General features: G+C 45.8%; 1 protein-coding gene and 1 long non-coding RNA gene across 3 annotated transcripts in view; both read left to right on the top strand.

Annotated features, from left to right (window-relative positions):
- Positions 1 to 2,569: 2,569 nt before the first annotated feature.
- Positions 2,570 to 3,191, top strand: LOC125548527. The gene is made up of 2 exons (XR_007301111.1): positions 2,570 to 2,844; positions 2,988 to 3,191. It is a non-coding gene; the product is annotated as an uncharacterized LOC125548527 (long non-coding RNA).
- A 7,648-nt stretch (positions 3,192 to 10,839) lies between these two features.
- The window catches only part of LOC125544470 (phosphomethylethanolamine N-methyltransferase-like), a 79,736-nt gene continuing 69,808 nt past the window's right edge, over positions 10,840 to 20,767 (top strand). The window contains exons 1-12 of one of the 2 annotated variants that reach the window (XM_048708178.1): positions 10,843 to 11,130; positions 11,274 to 11,407; positions 12,102 to 12,239; positions 12,359 to 12,496; positions 12,724 to 12,867; positions 13,152 to 13,262; positions 13,350 to 13,491; positions 13,585 to 13,865; positions 14,084 to 14,245; positions 14,337 to 14,390; positions 14,504 to 14,578; positions 14,712 to 15,025. In XM_048708178.1, the coding sequence (XP_048564135.1) occupies positions 11,091 to 11,130; positions 11,274 to 11,407; positions 12,102 to 12,239; positions 12,359 to 12,496; positions 12,724 to 12,867; positions 13,152 to 13,262; positions 13,350 to 13,491; positions 13,585 to 13,865; positions 14,084 to 14,245; positions 14,337 to 14,390; positions 14,504 to 14,578; positions 14,712 to 14,807 (1,515 nt within the window). In that variant the 5' untranslated portion in view covers positions 10,843 to 11,090 and the 3' untranslated portion in view covers positions 14,808 to 15,025. Of the gene's footprint in view, positions 11,131 to 11,273; positions 11,408 to 12,101; positions 12,240 to 12,358; positions 12,497 to 12,723; positions 12,868 to 13,151; positions 13,263 to 13,349; positions 13,492 to 13,584; positions 13,866 to 14,083; positions 14,246 to 14,336; positions 14,391 to 14,503; positions 14,579 to 14,711; positions 15,026 to 20,767 lie in introns of those variants that run through there. The other variant, XR_007299498.1, reaches the window with a different exon arrangement.

The raw sequence follows: 20,767 nt of genomic DNA, 5'->3' as shown, positions 1-20,767 counted from the left end.
ATGATAAATTCGTTTATTATCCATGCTAGAATTGTATTGATAGGAAACTCAATACATGTGTGGATACATAGACAACACCATGTCCCTAGTAAGCCTCTAGTTGACTAGCTCGTTGATCAATAGATGGTTACGGTTTCCTGACCATGGACATTGGATGTCGTTGATAACGGGATCACATCATTAGGAAAATGATGTGATGGACAAGACCCAATCCTAAGACTAGCACAAGATCGTGTAGTTCGTTTGCTAAAGCTTTTCTAATGTCAAGTATCATTTCCTTAGACCATGAGATTGTGCAACTCCCGGATACCGTAGGAATGCTTTGGGTGTGCCAAACGTCACAACGTAACTAGGTGGCTATAAAGGTGCACTACGGGTATCTCCGAAGGTGTCTGTTGGGTTGGCATGAATCGAGACTGAGATTTGTCACTCCGTGTGACGGAGAGGTATCTCTGGGCCCACTCGGTAGGACATCATCATAATGTGCACAATGTGACCAAGGGGTTGATCACGGGATGATGTGTTACGGAACGAGTAAAGAGACTTGCCGGTAAAGATGAACAAGGTATCGGGATACTGACGATCGAATCTCGGGCAAGTACAATACCGCGAGACAAAGGGAACTGCATACGGGATTGATCGAATCCTCGACATCGTGGTTCATCCGAATGAGATCATCGTGGAACATGTGGGAACCAACATGGGTATCCAGATCCCGCTGTTGGTTATTGACCGGAGGAATGTCTCGGTCATGTCTGCATGGTTCCCGAACCCGTAGGGTCTACACACTTAAGGTTCGATGACGCTAGGGTTATAAAGGAAGTTTCTATGTGGTTACCGAATGTTGTTCGGAGTCCCGGATGAGATCCCGGATGTCACGAGGAGTTCCGGAATGGTCCGGAGTAAAGAATTATATATATGGGAAGTCTGTTTTGGTCACGGAAAAGTTTCGGGTTTATCGGTAAATGTACCAGGGACCACCGGGAGGGTGGTCCACCAAGTGGGGCCACCAGCCCGGAGGGCTGCATGGGCCAAGTGTGGAGGGGACCAGCCCTAGGTGGGCTGGTGCGCCCCCCACAAGGGCCCAAGGCGCCAGGGTTTGGGGAGGGGGCGCCTCCACCTAGCTTGGGGGGCAAGTTTCCCCCTCTCCCCCCTTGGCCGCCACCCTAGATGGGTTTGGGGCTGCCGCACCCCTTGGGGTGGAAACCCTAAAAGGGGCGCACCCCCTCCCTCTCCCCTATATATACTTGAGGACTTTGGGGCTGCCAATAGATGAGTTTTGACCTCTCCATGGCGCAGCCCTGCCTCTCTCCCTCCTCCTCTCCCGCGGTGCTTGGCGAAGCCCTGCAGGATTGCCACGCTCCTCCACCACCACCACGCCGTCGTGCTGCTGCTGGACGGAGTCTTCCCCAACCTCTCCCTCTCCCCTTGCTGGATCAAGGCATGGGAGACGTCCGGGCTGTACGTGTGTTGAACGCGGAGGTGCCGTCCGTTCGGCACTAGGATCTCCGGTGATTTGAATCACGACGAGTACGACTCCATCAACCCCGTTCACTTGAACGCTTCCGCTTAGCGATCTACAAGGATGTAGATGCACTCCCCTTTCCTCGTTGCTAGATTACTCCATAGATTGATCTTGGTGTTGCGTAGAATTTTTTTGAATTTCTGCTGCGTTCCCCAACATATATAAGCCACCCCCCTCCTCCGAGACAAGGGTTGGCACCCCTGTAATTCACACACACATAATCCAGTCGACCGTCTCCGGGCTCCGAGACGTAGGGCTATTACTTCCTCCGAGAAGGGCCTGAACTCGTAAACCTCGCGTGCTTACAACTTCTCCATAGCTAAGATCTCGCCTTTCCATACATACCCCCCTACATCACTGTCAGACTTAGAACCACAACACCCAACACGGAGATCGTAGACATCTTCGACGACGAGTAATATAGGGTAGATAGAATATCTACGTAGTACATAGATTTTATTTTAGATGGTTTGTATGGATTTGAGATATTAATTTTAAGGTAGTTAAATGCAGCAGACGAAATATGAGAGGTGATAGGTCAATGTCCGCGACACGTCAGATTTGCGGCTGTAGATGCTCTTATATAGTGTCTCCGAGTGTGATCGTTGCTAGTGCCACGACGGGATCTCTACTCTTAAGATGCGATTTTTTTTTCGGGGAGATAGGATGCAATATCAACTTGGCTGAGTCGCTAGCTGGGTCGCTTGGTGGTGACTGGTGTGGCGAGAAATCGAGAAGGAAATTTGGCAGCCAGCACGGACCACCACGTCGTCCAGATTAATTCGTCACATTTCATCTGGCAGTTTCAACAAACCCATTCACCAGTCGACCACCCCCGTAACTGAACCCAACGTCAGGCACCGGGACACGCCGTCCAATCAGGCTACAGATCAGCTCAGCCAAAGCAACAAAAGCGAAATCGATAAAAATCAAGCCTCCGATCCAGGATCCACGCTCGCCGCGAGGCGCAGATCTCACGGTGGATCGGTCGACTCGATCCCCTCCCTCCCGCCTATAAAAACCTCTCCGCCCTCGCCCCCCCCACCCACCGCGTCCGTCACAGTTCGTTCACACCCGCTCCACTCGTCCGTGCTCCTCCTCCCCGCAGCCGATCCCGTCGTGGATGCAGCCGCGCGGGAGATCGTTCAACCGCCGCTCCCGCAGCTTCTCCCGCGCCCGCCTCGCCGTCGAGGGCTCCTAATCCCGCCCGCCTCCCGTAACGAACCATCCCCTCTGAATTCACGCGGGACAGCTCGCGTTAACGGCCACGCGAACGAAGATGGACGCCGCCGCCGCCGCCGCCGAAATCGCTGCCAACGGTAAGTAGGACCGTTCCGTATCGACCGGACCGGATCGGACCGGATCTCTGTTCTCGCTTGGTTGGGGAGAACGGTCGAGCACATGGTGTGCATGGCTTCTCTATTTACTCGAGTGGAGTCAATGACGCGCGTGTGTGTTGCAGGGGTGCTGGCGAAGCTGGAGGAGGAGAGGGAGGCGCAGAAGAGGTACTGGGAGGAGCACTCCAGGGACCTCACCGTCGAGGCCATGATGCTCGACTCCCGCGCCGCCGATCTAGACAAGGAGGAGCGCCCCGAGGTGATAACCCCATGCCATCGCCTCGTTTCCGTTCCCGTTGTTCAGTGATAATCGTTAAGTAATAGCTACGGATACACGATATTTTTCGTTTCTTCAACTGACCACCTGCCTGGATCCGGGGAGCATGTGTGTTGATTTACTGCTTTTGCCCCCCACCCGGCACCAAGTATAATCAAGCATAATATTGGCGGTACCTAGAAAGAAATGCATGTTGTACTCGTTGATGCTTTTGGAGGTGCTGCGTTATTTTGGGGACTAAACTGATTGGTATTGTGTGGCGTTCAACGAAACTGTGCTCATTGGTGATGCTGACACCTACTTTTTAGTGTTCCCCCGAGTCCTGGTTTGGTTTGGTTCAAGAAAATATCGTATCCACTTGAGATGATGCCAAAAACCTCAACTTACATATTTTCTTCCCTTTGGAGGTTGTACTCATTTTTTGGTTTGATAGAAGTTTGACATTCATATTCTCCTTAATAATAAAAATCCATCCTCCTGTATTTACATTCAACATTGACATGCCATACTACATCAGGTATCATATACGAAGCCTTACCATGCTACATGCAGAGTACACTCCCACTTAGATAGACATCCCTCTAATCCTCTAAGTGATCACGTGATCCAAATCAACTAAACCATAACCGATCATCACGTGAGATGGAGTAGTTTTCAATGGTGAACATCGTTATGTTGATCATATCTACTATATGATTCACGCTCGACCTTTCGGTCTCCGTGTTCCGAGGCCATATCTGCATATGCTAGGCTCGTCAAGTTTAACCTGAGTATTCTGCGTGTGCAAAACTGGCTTGCACCCGTTGTAGATGGACGTAGAGCTTATCACACCCGATCATCACGTGGTGTCTGGGCACGACGAACTTTGGCAACGGTGCATACTCAGGGAGAACACTTCTTGATAATTTAGTGAGAGATCATCTTATAATGCTACCGTCAATCAAAGCAAGATAAGATGCATAAAAGGATAAACATCTCATGCAATCAATATAAGTGATATGATATGGCCATCATCATCTTGTGCTTGTGATCTCCATCTCCGAAGCACCGTCGTGATCACCATCGTCACTGGCGCGACACCTTGATCTCCATCGTAGCATCGTTGTCGTCTCGCCAATCTTATGCTTCCACGACTATCACTACCGCTTAGTAATAAAGTAAAGCATTACATCGCGATTGCATTGCATACAATAAAACGACAACCATAAGGCTCCTGCCAGTTGCCGATAACTCGGTTACAAAACATGATCATCTCATACAATAAAATTCAGCATCATGTCTTGACCATATCACATCACAACATGCCCTGCAAAAACAAGTTAGACGTCCTCTACTTTGTTGTTGCAAGTTTTACGTGGCTGCTACGGGCTTAAGCAAGAACCAATCTCACCTACGCATCAAAACCACAACGATAGTTTGTCAAATAGACTCCGTTTTAACCTTCGCAAGGACCGGGCGTAGCCACACTTGGTTCAACTAAAGTTGGAGAGACAGTCGCCCGCAAGCCACCTGTGTGCAAAGCACGTCGGGGGAACCGGTCTCGCGTAAGCGTACGCGTAAGGTTGGTCCGGGTCGTCTCGTCCAACAATGCCGCCGAACCAAAGTATGACATGCTGGTAGGCAGTATGACTTATATCGCCCACAACTCACTTGTGTTCTACTCATGCATATAACATCAACATAAATAACCTAGGCTCTGATGCCACTGTTGGGTTTCGTAGTAATTTCAAAAAATTTCCTACGCACACGCAAGATCATGTGATGCATAGCAACGAGAGGGGAGAGTGTTGTCTACGTACCCAACGCAGACCGACTGCGGAAGCGCTGACACGACGTAGAGGAAGTAGTCGTACGTCTTCACGATCCAACCGATCAAGCACCGAAACTACGGCACCTCCGAGTTCGAGCACACGTTCAGCTCGATGACTATCCCCGGACTCCGATCCAGCAAAGTGTCGGGGAAGAGTTCCGTCAGCACGACGGCGTGGTGACGATCTTGATGCACTACAGCAGCAGGGCTTCGCCTAAACTCCGCTACAGTATTATCGAGGAATATGGTGGCTGGGGGCACCGCACACGGCTAAGGAATAGATCACGTGGATCAACTTGTGTGTTTCTGGGGTGCCTCTGCCTCAGTATATAAAGGACTAGAGGGGGGAGGCTGGCCGGCCAAGGTGTGGCGCGCCAGGAGAGTCTTACTCCCTCTGGGAGTAGGATTCCCCCCCCCCAATCCTAGTTGGAATAGGACTCCTTGAGGGGGGAAAGAGAGAGAGGGGGCCGGCCACCTCTCCTAGTCCTAATAGGACTAGGGGAAGGGGGGAGGCGCACAGCCACCTTGTGCTGCCCCTTTCTCCTTTCCACTAAAGCCCACTAAGGCCCATATAGCTCCCGGGGGGTTCTGGTAACCTCCCGGTACTCCGGTAAAATCCCGATTTCACCCGGAACACTTCCGATATCCAAACATAGGCTTCCAATATATCAACCTTTACGTCTTGACCATTTCAAGACTCCTCGTCATGTCCCCGATCTCATCCGGGACTCCGAACTCCTTCGGTACATCAAAACTCATAAATTCATAATATAACTGTCATCGAAACCTTAAGCGTGCGGACCCTACGGGTTCGAGAACAATGTAGACATGACCGAGACACGTCTCCGGTCAATAACCAATAGCGGGACCTGGATGCCCATATTGGCTCCTACATATTCTACGAAGATCTTTATCGGTCAGACCGCATAACAACATACGTTGTTCCCTTTGTCATCGGTATGTTACTTGCCCGAGATTTGATCGTCGGTATCCAATACCTAGTTCAATCTCGTTACCGGCAAGTCTCTTTACTCGTTCTGTAATACATCATCTCGCAACTAACTCATTAGTTGCAATGCTTGCAAGGCTTATGTGATGTGTATTACCGAGAGGGCCCAGAGATACCTCTCCGACAATCGGAGTGACAAAACCTAATCTCGAAATATGTCAACCCAACATCTACCTTTGGAGACACCTGTAATGCTCCTTTATAATCACCCAGTTATGTTGTGACGTTTGGTAGCACCCAAAGTGTTCCTCCGGCAAACGGGAGTTGCATAATCTCATAGTCATAGGAACATGTATAAGTCATGAAGAAAGCAATAGCAACATACTAAACGATCGGGTGCTAAGCTAATGGAATGGGTCATGTCAATCAGATCATTCAACTAATGATGTGATCCCGTTAATCAAATAACAACTCTTTGTCCATGGTTAGGAAACATAACCATCTTTGATTAACGAGCTAGTCAAGCAGAGGCATACTAGTGACACTCTGTTTGTCTATGTATTCACACATGTATTATGTTTCCGGTTAATACAATTCTAGCATGAATAATAAACTTTTATCATGAAATAAGGAAATAAATAATAACTTTATTATTGCCTCTAGGGCATATTTCCTTCAGGAGGATGGTGGAGACTTGATGAGGTTATTGAACCGTCACTTCAACTAGTGTGTAGCAGGGCACAGGGAGTTGTTCCTGTGGCACCTACACCAATTGAAGTGGAAGCCTATGATAGTGATCATGAAACTTCGAATCAAGTCACTGTCAAACCTCGTAGGATGACAAGGATGCGTACTACTTCAGAGTGGTACGTAATCCTGTCTTGGAAGTCATGTTGCTAGACAACAATGAACCTACGAGCTATGGAGAAGCGATGGTGGGCCTGGGTTCCAAAAATGGCTCGAGGCCATAAAATCCGAGAGAGGATCCATATATGAAAACAAAGTGTAGGCTTTGGAAGAACTACTTGATGGTCGTAAGACTGTTAGGTACATATGGATTTTAAAAGGAAGACGGACAATGATGGTAAGTATCACCATTAAGAAAGCTCGACTTGTCGTTAAGATGTTTTCCGACAAGTTCAAGGAGTTGACTACAATGAGACTTTCTCACTCGTAGCGATGCTAAGAGTCTGTTGGAATTATATTAGCGATTACTGCATTATTTATGAAATCTTGCAGATAGGATGTCAAAAACCATTGTTTCCTCGACGATTTTCTTGAGGAAAGGTTGATGTGATACAAACGGAAGGTTTTGTCAATCCTGAAAGATGCTAACAAGTATGCAAAACTCCAGCAATCCTTCTAAGGACTGGAGTAAGCATCTCGGAGTTGGAATGTACGCTTTGATGAGATGATCAAAGATTTTGGGTTTATACAAAGTTTATGAGAAACTTGTATTTCCAAAGAAGTGAGTGGGAGCACTATAGAATTTCTGATGAGTATATGTTGTTGACATATTGTTGATCAGAAATGATGTAGAATTTCTAGAAAGCATATAGGGTTATTTGAAAAGTGTTTTTCAATGGAAAACCTGGATTAAGCTACTTGAACATTGAGCATCAAGATCTATAAGGATAGATCAAAACGCTTAATGGTACTTTCAAATGAGCACATACCTTGACATGATCTTGAAGGTGTTCAAGATGGATCAGTCAAAGAAGGAGTTCTTGCCTGAGTTGTAAGGTATGAAGTTAAGACTTAAAGCTCGACCATGGCAGAAGAAAGAGGAAGGACGAAGGTCGTCCCCTATGATTTTGTCATAGGCTCTATACGATATGCCATGCTGAGTACCACACCTGATGTGTGCCTTGCCACATGTCTGGCAAGAGGGTACAAAGGTGATCTAGGAGTAGATCACCAGATAGCGGTCAAAATTATCCTTAGAGGAATAAGGATATGTTTCTCAGTTATGGAGGTGATAAAGAGTTCGACGTAAAGAGTTACGTCGATGCAAGCTTAACACCTATCCGGATAGCTCTGAGTAGAGATACCGGATACGTATAATGGAGCAACAATTTAGAATAGCTCCAAGTAGAACAGTTATTTGAAATGGCTCCAAATATAGCATAGTAGCTGCGAAGTACATACGAATCTGAATGTTGCAGACCCGTTGACTAAAACCTCTCTCACAAGCATAACATGATCAAACCTAGAACTCTTTGGGTGTTAGTCACATGGGGATGTGACCTTGAGTGTTAATCACATAGCGATGTGAACTGGATTATTGACTCTGGTGCAAGTGGGATACTGTTGGAAATATGCCCTAGAGGCAATAATAAATTAGTTATTATCATATTTCCTTGTTCATGATAATCGTTTATTATCCATGCTAGAATTGTATTGATAGGAAACTCAGATACATGTGTGGATACATAGACAACACCATGTCCCTAGTAAGCCTCTAGTTGACTAGCTCGTTGATCAATAGATGGTTACGGTTTCCTGACCATGGACATTGGATGTCGTTGATAACGGGATCACATCATTAGGAGAATGATGTGATGGACAAGACCCAATCCTAAGCCTAGCACAAGATCATGTAGTTCGTTTGCTAAAGCTTTTCTAGTGTCAAGTATCATTTCCTTAGACCATGAGATTTTGCAACTCCCGGATACCGTAGGAATGCTTTGGGTGTGCCAAACGTCATAACGTAACTGGGTGGCTATAAAGGTGAACTACGGGTATCTCCGAAGGTGTCTGTTGGGTTGGCATGAATCGAGACTGAGATTTGTCACTCCGTGTGACGGAGAGGTATCTCTGGGCCCACTCGGTAGGACATCATCATAATGTGCACAATGTGACCAAGGGGTTGATCACGGGATGATGTGTTACGGAACGAGTAAAGAGACTTGCCGGTAACGAGATTGAACAAGGTATCGGGATACCGACGGTCGAATCTCGGGCAAGTACAATACCGCGAGACAAAGGGAACTGCATACGGGATTGATCGAATCCTCGACATCGTGGTTCATCCGATGAGATCATCGTGGAACATGTGGGAACCAACATGGGTATCCAGATCCCGCTGTTGGTTATTGACCGGAGAATGTCTCGGTCATGTCTGCATGGTTCCCGAACCCGTAGGGTCTACACACTTAAGGTTCGATGACGCTAGGGTTATAAAGGAAGTTTCTATGTGGTTACCGAATGTTGTTCGGAGTCCCGGATGAGATCCCGGATGTCACGAGGAGTTCCGGAATGGTCCGGAGGTAAAGAATTATATATATGGGAAGTCCTGTTTTGGTCACCGGAAAAGTTTCGGGTTTTATCGGTAATGTACCGGAACCACCGGGAGGGTCCCGGTGGTCCACCAAGTGGGGCCACCAGCCCCGGAGGGCTGCATGGGCCAAGTGTGGGAGGGGACCAGCCCTAGGTGGGCTGGTGCGCCCCCCCACAAGGGCCCAAGGCGCCTAGGGTTTGGGGAGGGGGCGCCTCCACCTAGCTTGGGGGGCAAGTTTCCCCCTCTCCTCCCCCTTGGCCGCCACCCTAGATGGGTTTGGGGCTGCCGCACCCCTTGGGGTGGAAACCCTAAAAGGGGCGCACCCCCTCCCTCTCCCCTATATATACTTGAGGACTTTGGGGCTGCCAATAGATGAGTTTTGACCTCTCCATGGCGCAGCCCTGCCTCTCTCCCTCCTCCTCTCCCGCGGTGCTTGGCGAAGCCCTGCAGGATTGCCACGCTCCTCCACCACCACCACGCCGTCGTGCTGCTGCTGGACGGAGTCTTCCCCAACCTCTCCCTCTCCCCTTGCTGGATCAAGGCATGGGAGACGTCACCGGGCTGCACGTGTGTTGAACGCGGAGGTGCCGTCCGTTCGGCACTAGGATCTCCGGTGATTTGAATCACGACGAGTACGACTCCATCAACCCCGTTCACTTGAACGCTTCCGCTTAGCGATCTACAAGGATATGTAGATGCACTCCCCTTTCCTCGTTGCTAGATTACTCCATAGATTGATCTTGGTGTTGCGTAGAATTTTTTTGAATTTCTGCTGCGTTCCCCAACATATATAAGCCACCCCCCTCCTCCGAGACAAGGGTTGGCACCCCTGTAATTCACACACACATAATCCAGTCGACCGTCTCCGGGCTCCGAGACGTAGGGCTATTACTTCCTCCGAGAAGGGCCTGAACTCGTAAACCTCGCGTGCTTACAACTTCTCCATAGCTAAGATCTCGCCTTTCCATACATACCCCCCTACATCACTGTCAGACTTAGAACCACAACACCCAACACGGAGATCGTAGACATCTTCGACGACGAGTAATATAGGGTAGATAGAATATCTACGTAGTACATAGATTTTATTTTAGATGGTTTGTATGGATTTGAGATATTAATTTTAAGGTAGTTAAATGCAGCAGACGAAATATGAGAGGTGATAGGTCAATGTCCGCGACACGTCAGATTTGCGGCTGTAGATGCTCTTATATAGTGTCTCCGAGTGTGATCGTTGCTAGTGCCACGACGGGATCTCTACTCTTAAGATGCGATTTTTTTTTCGGGGAGATAGGATGCAATATCAACTTGGCTGAGTCGCTAGCTGGGTCGCTTGGTGGTGACTGGTGTGGCGAGAAATCGAGAAGGAAATTTGGCAGCCAGCACGGACCACCACGTCGTCCAGATTAATTCGTCACATTTCATCTGGCAGTTTCAACAAACCCATTCACCAGTCGACCACCCCCGTAACTGAACCCAACGTCAGGCACCGGGACACGCCGTCCAATCAGGCTACAGATCAGCTCAGCCAAAGCAACAAAAGCGAAATCGATAAAAATCAAGCCTCCGATCCAGGATCCACGCTCGCCGCGAGGCGCAGATCTCACGGTGGATCGGTCGACTCGATCCCCTCCCTCCCGCCTATAAAACCCTTTCCGACCTCGCCTTCTCCCCCACCCACCGCGTCCGTCACAGTTCGTTCACACCCGCTCCACTCGTCCGTGCTCCTCCTCCCCGCAGCCGATCCCGTCGTGGATGCAGCCGCGCGGGAGATCGTTCAACCGCCGCTCCCGCAGCTTCTCCCGCGCCCGCCTCGCCGTCGAGGGCTCCTAATCCCGCCCGCCTCCCGTAACGAACCATCCCCTCTGAATTCACGCGGGACAGCTCGCCGTTAACGGCCACGCGAACGAAGATGGACGCCGCCGCCGCCGCCGCCGAAATCGCTGCCAACGGTAAGTAGGACCGTTCCGTATCGACCGGACCGGATCGGACCGGATCTCTGTTCTCGCTTGGTTGGGGAGAACGGTCGAGCACATGGTGTGCATGGCTTCTCTATTTACTCGAGTGGAGTCAATGACGCGCGTGTGTGTTGCAGGGGTGCTGGCGAAGCTGGAGGAGGAGAGGGAGGCGCAGAAGAGGTACTGGGAGGAGCACTCCAGGGACCTCACCGTCGAGGCCATGATGCTCGACTCCCGCGCCGCCGATCTAGACAAGGAGGAGCGCCCCGAGGTGATAACCCCATGCCATCGCCTCGTTTCCGTTCCCGTTGTTCAGTGATAATCGTTAAGTAATAGCTACGGATACACGATATTTTTCGTTTCTTCAACTGACCACCTGCCTGGATCCGGGGAGCATGTGTGTTGATTTACTGCTTTTGCCCCCCACCCGGCACCAAGTATAATCAAGCATAATATTGGCGGTACCTAGAAAGAAATGCATGTTGTACTCGTTGATGCTTTTGGAGGTGCTGCGTTATTTTGGGGACTAAACTGATTGGTATTGTGTGGCGTTCAACGAAACTGTGCTCATTGGTGATGCTGACACCTACTTTTTAGTGTTCCCCCGAGTCCTGGTTTGGTTTGGTTCAAGAAAATATCGTATCCACTTGAGATGATGCCAAAAACCTCAACTTACATATTTTCTTCCCTTTGGAGGTTGTACTCATTTTTTGGTTTGATAGAAGTTTGACATTCATATTCTCCTTAATAATAAAAATCCATCCTCCTGTATTTACATTCAACATTGACATGCCATACTACATCAGGTATCATATACGAAGCCTTACCATGCTACATGCAGAGTACAAGAATAATCTGTATTTCCCATGAAGCAGACATGATTTCTTGAAAATGAGAACTTTATAACATGTTTCTCTCGACTTGTAGTATCACCATTCTCATATAGTTCTACCATTCCTTTTCAGATACTGTCTTTACTTCCTTCATATGAAGGAAAATCAGTGCTGGAGCTTGGTGCTGGAATAGGTCGCTTTACTGGTGAACTGGCTAAGACAGCTGGGCATGTCCTCGCAATGGATTTCATTGAAAGCGTGATTAAAAAGGTACTATCAACATTTAAGAAAATATATTGGATGTCTGAATTGCGATGTCATTCGTTTTAATCTCTGCACGCATAGCTTGCCTGGTTGGCTGAGCTCTTTTGAATATATTTTCTTTGTAGAATGAAAGCATAAATGGCCATTACAAAAATGCATCCTTCATGTGTGCTGATGTTACATCTCCGGACCTGGTGATTGAGGATAACTCCATCGATCTCATATTTTCAAACTGGTTACTGATGTATCTTTCGGACGCGGAGGTAAGAGAACACACTTATGAACCTGGTTATTTGTCTCAATCCTTGATTTAATAATCATTTCCAGGCTTGATAAAATCATAGTAATCCTTTATTTTCCAGATAAATAGTTAACCCTGGTTTTTAAAAACTTAAATGATAACATTTCCTATGCAAACTAACTTTGTTGGCATGTGTTGGCTGCTATTTTTTTTCTTGCGACTGTTCCTAACCTTTATCCCTTATTGTAGGTCGAGAAGCTTGTAGAAAGAATGGTTAAATGGCTAAAAGTTGGTGGCCATATCTTCTTTAGAGAATCATGTTTCCATCAATCTGGAGACTCAAAAAGGAAAGTGAATCCGACACATTATCGTGAACCAAGGTTTTATACTAAGGTGAAAATGCTTTCCTACCGCTAGTGCCTCTTCTCCCATTTCAATTTCAGTTTTCAGTCTGTTTTCTGCTCTATTTGAAATTGATCATTACCTACTTTACAGCATATAAGCTATTGCCTCTAGAATGCATACCACAGGACAAATTAGTGTCATTTGCACTACTTTGTAATAATTTTATGTAGGATTGAATGGCTTCGCCATTTTCATTGCTTATCCGAGCTTTTGCCAACAAATTGATACGGTAGCATTTTCTTTTAAATAGCTAACATTTGATTTACAAATAGGTATTTAAAGAGGGCCATGCCATTGATCAGAGTGGGAGCTCCTCTGAACTTTCTCTACTCACTTGCAAGTGCGTTGGAGCTTATGTGAAGAACAAGAAGAATCAAAACCAGGTACTTCTCAGTCCATTGTACACTTTAGATATGCATTTACTTTCCATGAGCTAGTGAAATTGATGAATATGACTCCACGCTTTTTAGATATGTTGGCTATGGCAAAAAGTCAACTCAACAGAAGATCGGGATTTCCAAAGATTCTTGGATAATGTGCAGTACAAAACCAGTGGAATATTACGCTATGAGCGTGTTTTTGGGCAAGGTTTTGTGAGCACTGGTGGAATTGGTGAGGGCATATATGACCATCTGTTATTATGAAACCTGTGACATTCTAGTTTGTAATGTACGCTTACAACCGCTTATTTATTGTCATTCACAGAGACTACAAAAGAATTTGTGGACTTGCTCGATCTTAAACCTGGGCAGAAGGTGCTTGATGTTGGATGTGGAATCGGTGGTGGTGATTTTTATATGGCCGAAAACTATGATGTTCATGTTGTTGGTATTGATCTTTCCATAAACATGGTTTCATTTGCACTTGAGCATGCTATTGGACGCAAGTGCGCAGTCGAGTTTGAAGTTGCTGATTGCACCACAAAGACATACCCAGACAATACATTTGACGTTATCTACAGCCGTGACACTATCCTTCACATACAAGTATGTTCTTAACTTCTTATACATATCATCAACTGCCCACTTCGAGGTTTTAGTGAGCTGAAGTAATTGCAGCTGAAATGTAAAAAAATCATGCTTAGTTTTGCATCTACAAAAAAATTGACGTGTTTGCATCTACAATTGGTGATTACTCTCTGTGTCATTCCTTATTTGGTGCCAGAACAACAGTTTTATGACTAGTGCTGCTTTTGTATTTGCAGGACAAACCTGCTTTGTTTAGAAGTTTCTTCAAATGGCTAAAACCTGGGGGTAAGGTCCTAATCAGTGATTACTGTAGGAGTCCAGGAAAACCATCTGAAGAGTTTGCGGCATACATTAAGCAGAGGGGTTACGACCTTCATAATGTAGAGACTTATGGACAGGTGCCACTTAATTGCGATGATATATTGTTAGTACTGTTTGTGTAAGAAAATGTTGGATCTCCATTAACTTGTATACATCAAAACTATGCAGATGCTACAGAATGCTGGTTTCCATGATGTCGTTGCTGAAGACCGCACTGATCAGGTTATTCCTTCACCAGCTCGTTGGCTTGCAACTTTTAGTGGTTATGTTTTCTTCCGAAAAGATGTAGAGAGCAGTTTCTTGGATACTAATTAATGCTGAATTCTCCATTTCAGTTCCTGAAAGTTTTACAGAGGGAGCTAGCCGAAGTTGAAAAGAACAAAGATGAATTTCTGGCTGACTTCGGCCAGGTAAGCCCTTAACAGGCCCAACCATGAACTGGCAGTTTAGATGTCTCCATTCTTTCGATGTTCCTAGCAAGCATATCTTAGTATTCTAAAAAAAATGCAAGCATATCTAATTCTTAGTTTGATTTATTTTCAGGAGGACTACGATGACATTGTGACTGGGTGGAACGCGAAACTTCAGAGGAGCTCTGCTGGTGAGCAGAGGTGGGGGCTGTTCATCGGGACCAAGTGATGGCCCAGATCTGCGGGTGTTTGCAAATAAAGTGGCTTCATTTTCATGTGGCCTTTTTCTTAATTTGGTTTTGCAATTGATATTTACCTATCCTATCTCTCGGTGATTCGAGAAAACTGGTTATCACAGTCCTGTACTAATTCGATTATGCGTGAAATACCGATATAAGTACCACCTATGTTTGAAGTATAAAACCACTTCGTGGCTTTCCTACCAAACTATGACCTGTGAAGTTTGTGTTTTATGCGCGCCCTTTTCATCTACTGAATTTTGGACTTCCTTGAGGAAAAATCCCTGGAGATTATATGCACCAGTGTCATTTGAATTCGGCACTAGGAAGTGTATAACTGCTGCATCTTGTTGGAAGCCAAGTGGTATTTAGCATGTGGAAATGGAAGGAGGATACAAATTGTGGAATCACTCGGGGAGCGGGGCAGTTTGCATACTTGTCCCACTTTTTTTAAGCCGAAACCGTAGAACAATTGTTCTACGGTATATTTTCATTAATAAATAATATGTACGAAGCAACAAAGAATACAATAACAGGTTCAGCCAATGCCTGTTTTAGGGAACAACATAGCTAAATTAGAGGTTCTGCTAACTCTCAGTCCCTCTTTGAAGTAATACTGCCATGTGTCAAGCGTTGGGGTAGCCATTCTGAAGATCTTATCATTTTTGCTCATCCACAAGCTCCAACATCCCAATGAGAATTTCCATTGAAATGGCCTCTGGTAGGTTGATGGATTCCTCTCAGTCTAGTTGGATTGATGGACTGCAACACATAGTAGCAAATTGGCAATCCCAACAGAGGTGTGTAATCGTTTCATTGGTGGCCTCTGAGCAAAGCGCACAATTGTAATCCTGCAGGTACATGTTTCTTCTCTGTAGCAGACTTCTTGAACTAACTTTGTCATGAAGTAACAACCAAAAGAAGATCTTATGCCGTAGCCTGCATGCTGTTTTCCAGAGTCTCTTAAGATAATGTGTGTTGTGCTAGTACCCATAATGGCCTTGTACATTTTCATGGATGAGTACTTAGGAGCTGACCAAGTGTAAGTCCAGATGTCTTTCTCCTCATTGACTGTTTTGTTGTCAAAAAGTCTACTAGAGTAGTGTATTGCTCATAAGCCTGTTGTGACAGTGGCCTATGGAATAGCAAGCTGTAATCCCCTAGTTCCATAGTTTCATGCAGTGTAATGTCTGGGTTGATTGCAAAAGAATGTAGTTCAGGATATTTGGTGCTGAGTGGCAATCCATTCCAGTTATCAGTCCATAGTAATACCGTGTCTCCTTTCCCTGCTTTGCACATAGCATGTTTCTTAAAGGTTGGCAGGAGCTTCAGAATAGCTTTCCACCAGAAGGAACCTACCAATTGTTCTCCAGGCAATCTGTTCTGGTAGTGCTTTTCCCAATTATGTTGACCCAGGGGATATCCATTTTGTTGAAAAACTTGTGGAGGAACTTGATGAGCAGTGCCATGTTCTGAGCGTGGAGATCAAGTACTCCAAGGCCACCATGATCTTTTGGTCGACTGACTTTATCCCAAGCAATCAGAACAGGCCCTCTATCTTGTGTACCATATTTCCTCCAGAAGCAGTTCATAAGGTAGGAGTTGATCTGTTTAATGACTGTCTTGGGAATCATTAGAGATCACAAAAAGAATGTGGGCATACTAGTGAAAATGGACTTAATGAGTATCAATTTGCCACCAGTGGATAGCATGGTGGAGCAACTCAGTAGTCTGCTTTCAATTCTTTTCAGAAGGGGCACAAAATCTTCCACTCTTAGTTTGGTAATGCCAAGTGGTATTCCAAGGTATGTATGTGGTAATGTACCAATTTTACACCCAAGGAGATTGGAGAGGGCATTCATCATGTCTGTTGGAGTGTTGATAGCAATCATTGTAGATTTAGCATAGTTCACTTTGAGTCCAGTATAATCAGCATAGTGAAGAAGTAGGTTTTTGATATGCCGAATTTGTCTACTGTCTGCATTTGCCAGCAAGATGGTATCATCTGCATATTGAATGATGGGGAAGTCTGGGCAAGAATTGTGAATGAGAGGGCTTTCAATCAATGTGTTCTGATAAGCTTCATTAAATATGGTCTATAGAAGATCGGCAGCTATCAGAAATATTAGGGGTGATAAGGGGTCTCCTTGTCTAACACCTTTCTTGTAGAGAAATTGCTTTCCTGGAACTCCATTGAGTAGAACAAAGGAATAGCCAAACCCATAAATCATTTTGATCTACTGAATCCATTTGGGACCAAAGCCTTTGGCCTGAAGAATTTCCAAAATTGTGCCATGATTAAGCATATCAAAGGCCTTTTCAAAATCTAGCTTCAGTAGAAGGATATCTTTTTTGCTCTGAATGCATTGGTGAATATACTCATAAGACCAAGCTAAGCAATCTTGAATGCATCTACTGTTGAGGAAACAATATTGATTCCTATGAATCATTCGGAGGATGAGTTTTTGCAACCTGTTTGCAAGAAGCTTGGTAATGATCTTAAGAGTACAGTTGAGCAGAGAGATGGGCCTTCAGCCGAGGGAGAGTCATTTCTTGGGATGAGTGTAATGTAAGAGTAGTTGATGCTCTGAATGTTCACATGACCAGAGTGAAAATCCTCAATGAGTCTATAGAAATCTGGTGCAATGATCTCCCAGCAGCTTTTCAGAAATGCTGCATTAAATCCATCAGGTGATCTGCCATCTGGCATTTGTCTGATAACTCTGTCAATTTCTTTCTTTGTGAAAGGTGCTTCAAGCTCAGCTAAGTCGGGCAAAGGTTGGATCAGGTGATGCAGATTGAGGTGATTCATAGTTTGAGAGCAAGTACCCAATCTTTCTTTGAATGCCCTATACAAGATGGCTGCTTTGGCATTGTGATCATGGTGTTCATGGCCCTGTTCATCTTTGAGCATAGTTATGCAGCTGTTTCTAAACTTGATAGTAGCTTTGGCCTGAAAACATTTTGTATTAGCTTCCCCAACTTTGATCTGCCTTATAGTAGCTCTCGGTTTTCAGTAAATCCTCTGAATATCTAGAAAGTTCTTTAGATGTGCTTTGAGAATGTTTCTACCATTATATTCCTCAGGCCTGTCCAAGGGCATGTGCGGGCTGTGCGGCCGCACACGGCCTCAAAATTCCAGGGGCCCCCAATTTTGGGGCAGTGTCCAGTATATTTTTTGTTTTAGTCTTTTTTTCACAACTAGAACAAAATTAGGCCCGGTCAGCTAATTCCTGGCTCTCCAAACTGGGCCTGTTCATCAATCTCCCAAACTGAGCCTTTCGCGAGTCCCAATCGATACAGCCTACCAATCTATCTATCCCCACACGGTGTCCTCGAAAAGGGATAAAACTCCTCACGGAGATGAACCGACAGAAGCGGCGTCGCCACACCAAGACGGAGGCTAGCGGCGTTGTCTCATTTGATCGATTTGTTTTCTGGCCGGAGACACAACCCGCATGGAGATTTGATATCAATTTTGTTCGCCACTTGGCGCTCAGCAGGTTGCAAATCAAAACACACAACTAGAAGCAGCCAGTGGCCGAAGCCAAGATGAGGGCATCACTAATCTGTCCACTAGGTGCGCTCAAACTGAATCCCTTTTTAATTTAGACTATTTTTGTTACGTTGAATAGTTATATTGGTGAGAATATATTATCTGCATATGCATCAGTCAATCAATCAAAATATTTAGGAAAGATATATAGTAGGCCAGTTGATCAAGTTGTCACACACCAAGATTTTCAACATAGTTGCTTGTTCAACATTCAGGGTTTAGCCCTTTTTCTTACATGATCTCATATAAGCCTATAATTCATGCAGTGTTTGATTTAAAAAAACTTGCATATTCCAGTAAGTTTAGGGCCCCATCTTTCGTTTCACACTGGGGGCCCGAATTTCTGGAGACGGCACTGATATTCCTCCATTGATAAATCTTTGAATTCCTCTAAAGTATTATAGCATAGGCTCATAAAATTAGTGTCTGCTATGATCTTCTTCAAATCTGATAGCCCTTTGGCCCAATTCTTTAAGCCTTTCCTCAATTTCTTGAATTTAATAGCAATAGCTTTTGCACTATCTGATGAAGCTATGTACCTAGGGTAGGGTCATGGATCTGTCCAAGATACCCTTCCCAAGGACATCTCTAAAGGAGCCAGAAGCATTCGAAGAAAAATCATCATCCACTCGACCATGAAGCTATGTTCCACTCGACAGTCTTGAAGACACTCGACCGTATGGATAATCACTCGACTACCAGAAGATCTAGAGCCACTCCACTCTGCAACGGTCGGGAATTAAGTCATAGCTTTAATGGTCATTATGTATCCTTATTGCAGGCGTTACCAGTAACGTCCCCATCTTTATGTACCTTAAACCCTTTGTAACTGAGGGCGGGAGGTGTCGTGGTTTTGTCACGGCAGATGTCCTAGAGAAAGGACTTAGTCGTGGAGCCATCGCGACGGGTTAGCTTGAAGGGGTTAAAGCGGACACAGGGACGCAAGAGAGTTTATACTAGTTCGGCCCCTTCGATGAAGGTAAAAGCCTACGTCTAGTTGTGATGGAATTGATGGGGTTTCGATGACTAGGGAGCAAACAAGCTTCGCCTATGTCTCGAGTGGTTGTATGTTGTTCTTGAACCGCCGCCGGGTCGTCCCCTTATATACAAGGGTGATGCCCGTCGGTTCACAGAGTCCCAATACCGACTCATAGATGTGTCCGGTTTGGTCTCTACTTATTCCTAACTTACAATACAAGTTAACTACCAACGCCGGTTTACGGCTACATGCCTTGAACCGACCACGGGCCTTGAGCCCTCATCTGCCTTCTCGGGCTTTAACATACTTAACTACTGACGAAGTTAACCCGGCCCAGATAGGCCGGTTTACGCTCAATAGTAATATCCCCAACATTAGGCCCCAGATTGATTTGAACATGTTCATGTCAATCCTTTAGCAAAAATCTTCATCTTCAGTATCTTCTTGTAGTTTGTTGAATCGCCGTGATGTCATCTTCTCTGGTCGTTGTAAACCGGCGTGACGTCACCTGTTAAAAAGGACCTTAATAGGTCTGCGACAATTAAGGCGACATCTTCGTTTCCAAACCCTCGGTCCCTTGATTTTCGCGCCTGACTCCTGTCCCTTGCCTTATAAATAGGACCGAAGGGTCATTTCTTTTTCCCCTCCGTGCCCTTTCTGCTTCGTCTTCCTCGCGTTGCCCAGCTTCGGAGCTCCGCCGCCACCGTCAACCTCTGCATCAACCTTGGCCGCTGCATCAACCTGGGCGCACCAGAGTACCGCGGCAACCTTCCACGTCTTTCTCATCTCCAGTAAGTCTTCTGTTCTTTTTCAACACAGATCTGTTCTAGGGTTTCATGTTCTTCTAGTGTTCATCGCCTGTTTCGTGTTCATACGATAGCTCCTAGATGCGTTTGTGAATCCTTGCTCTGTGTAGCGGTAGGTTTTAGCATCCGCCTTTAGTTTCATGCCTCAAGACCATAGATCTATATGTATCTTTGCCCATTGATTCAGTACTGTTCTTTTTTGAACCTTGAATATTTTCCTTCTTTGTTGAACTTGCTTCAGATCCGTTGCTGTAGAGAAGTCTTGTGAAATCTGTTTCTGTAAACTTACTCATCTGCTTCAATGTTTAGACTAGGCGGTTAACTTTGTAGAAAAAATTGCCAAACCGGTATATACCATTAGTCCCCTTGTTGAACCGCCAGTTGTTGTTGCTTCATAAAACTCCGGTTTAGATAGATCTGTCTCCGGTTTAACATTGCACATACCAATGTACCTTAATCAATGCATTTTTGAACCGGGATCATCTACCTTGTAGATTTCATCATGGCCAAGCAAGTATATGAGTGCAACTGGGTTCCTTCTCGCGTCACAGAGGCTCAACTGGACGATTTAGTCTTGATCGGCGCCTTAGGCAGCAAAGATACCATCCA

This window comes from Triticum urartu, chromosome 3 (assembly GCF_003073215.2).
Source record: "Triticum urartu cultivar G1812 chromosome 3, Tu2.1, whole genome shotgun sequence".
Taxonomy (NCBI): Eukaryota; Viridiplantae; Streptophyta; class Magnoliopsida; order Poales; family Poaceae; genus Triticum; species Triticum urartu.
This window is presented reverse-complemented; position numbering and strand designations above follow the sequence as displayed.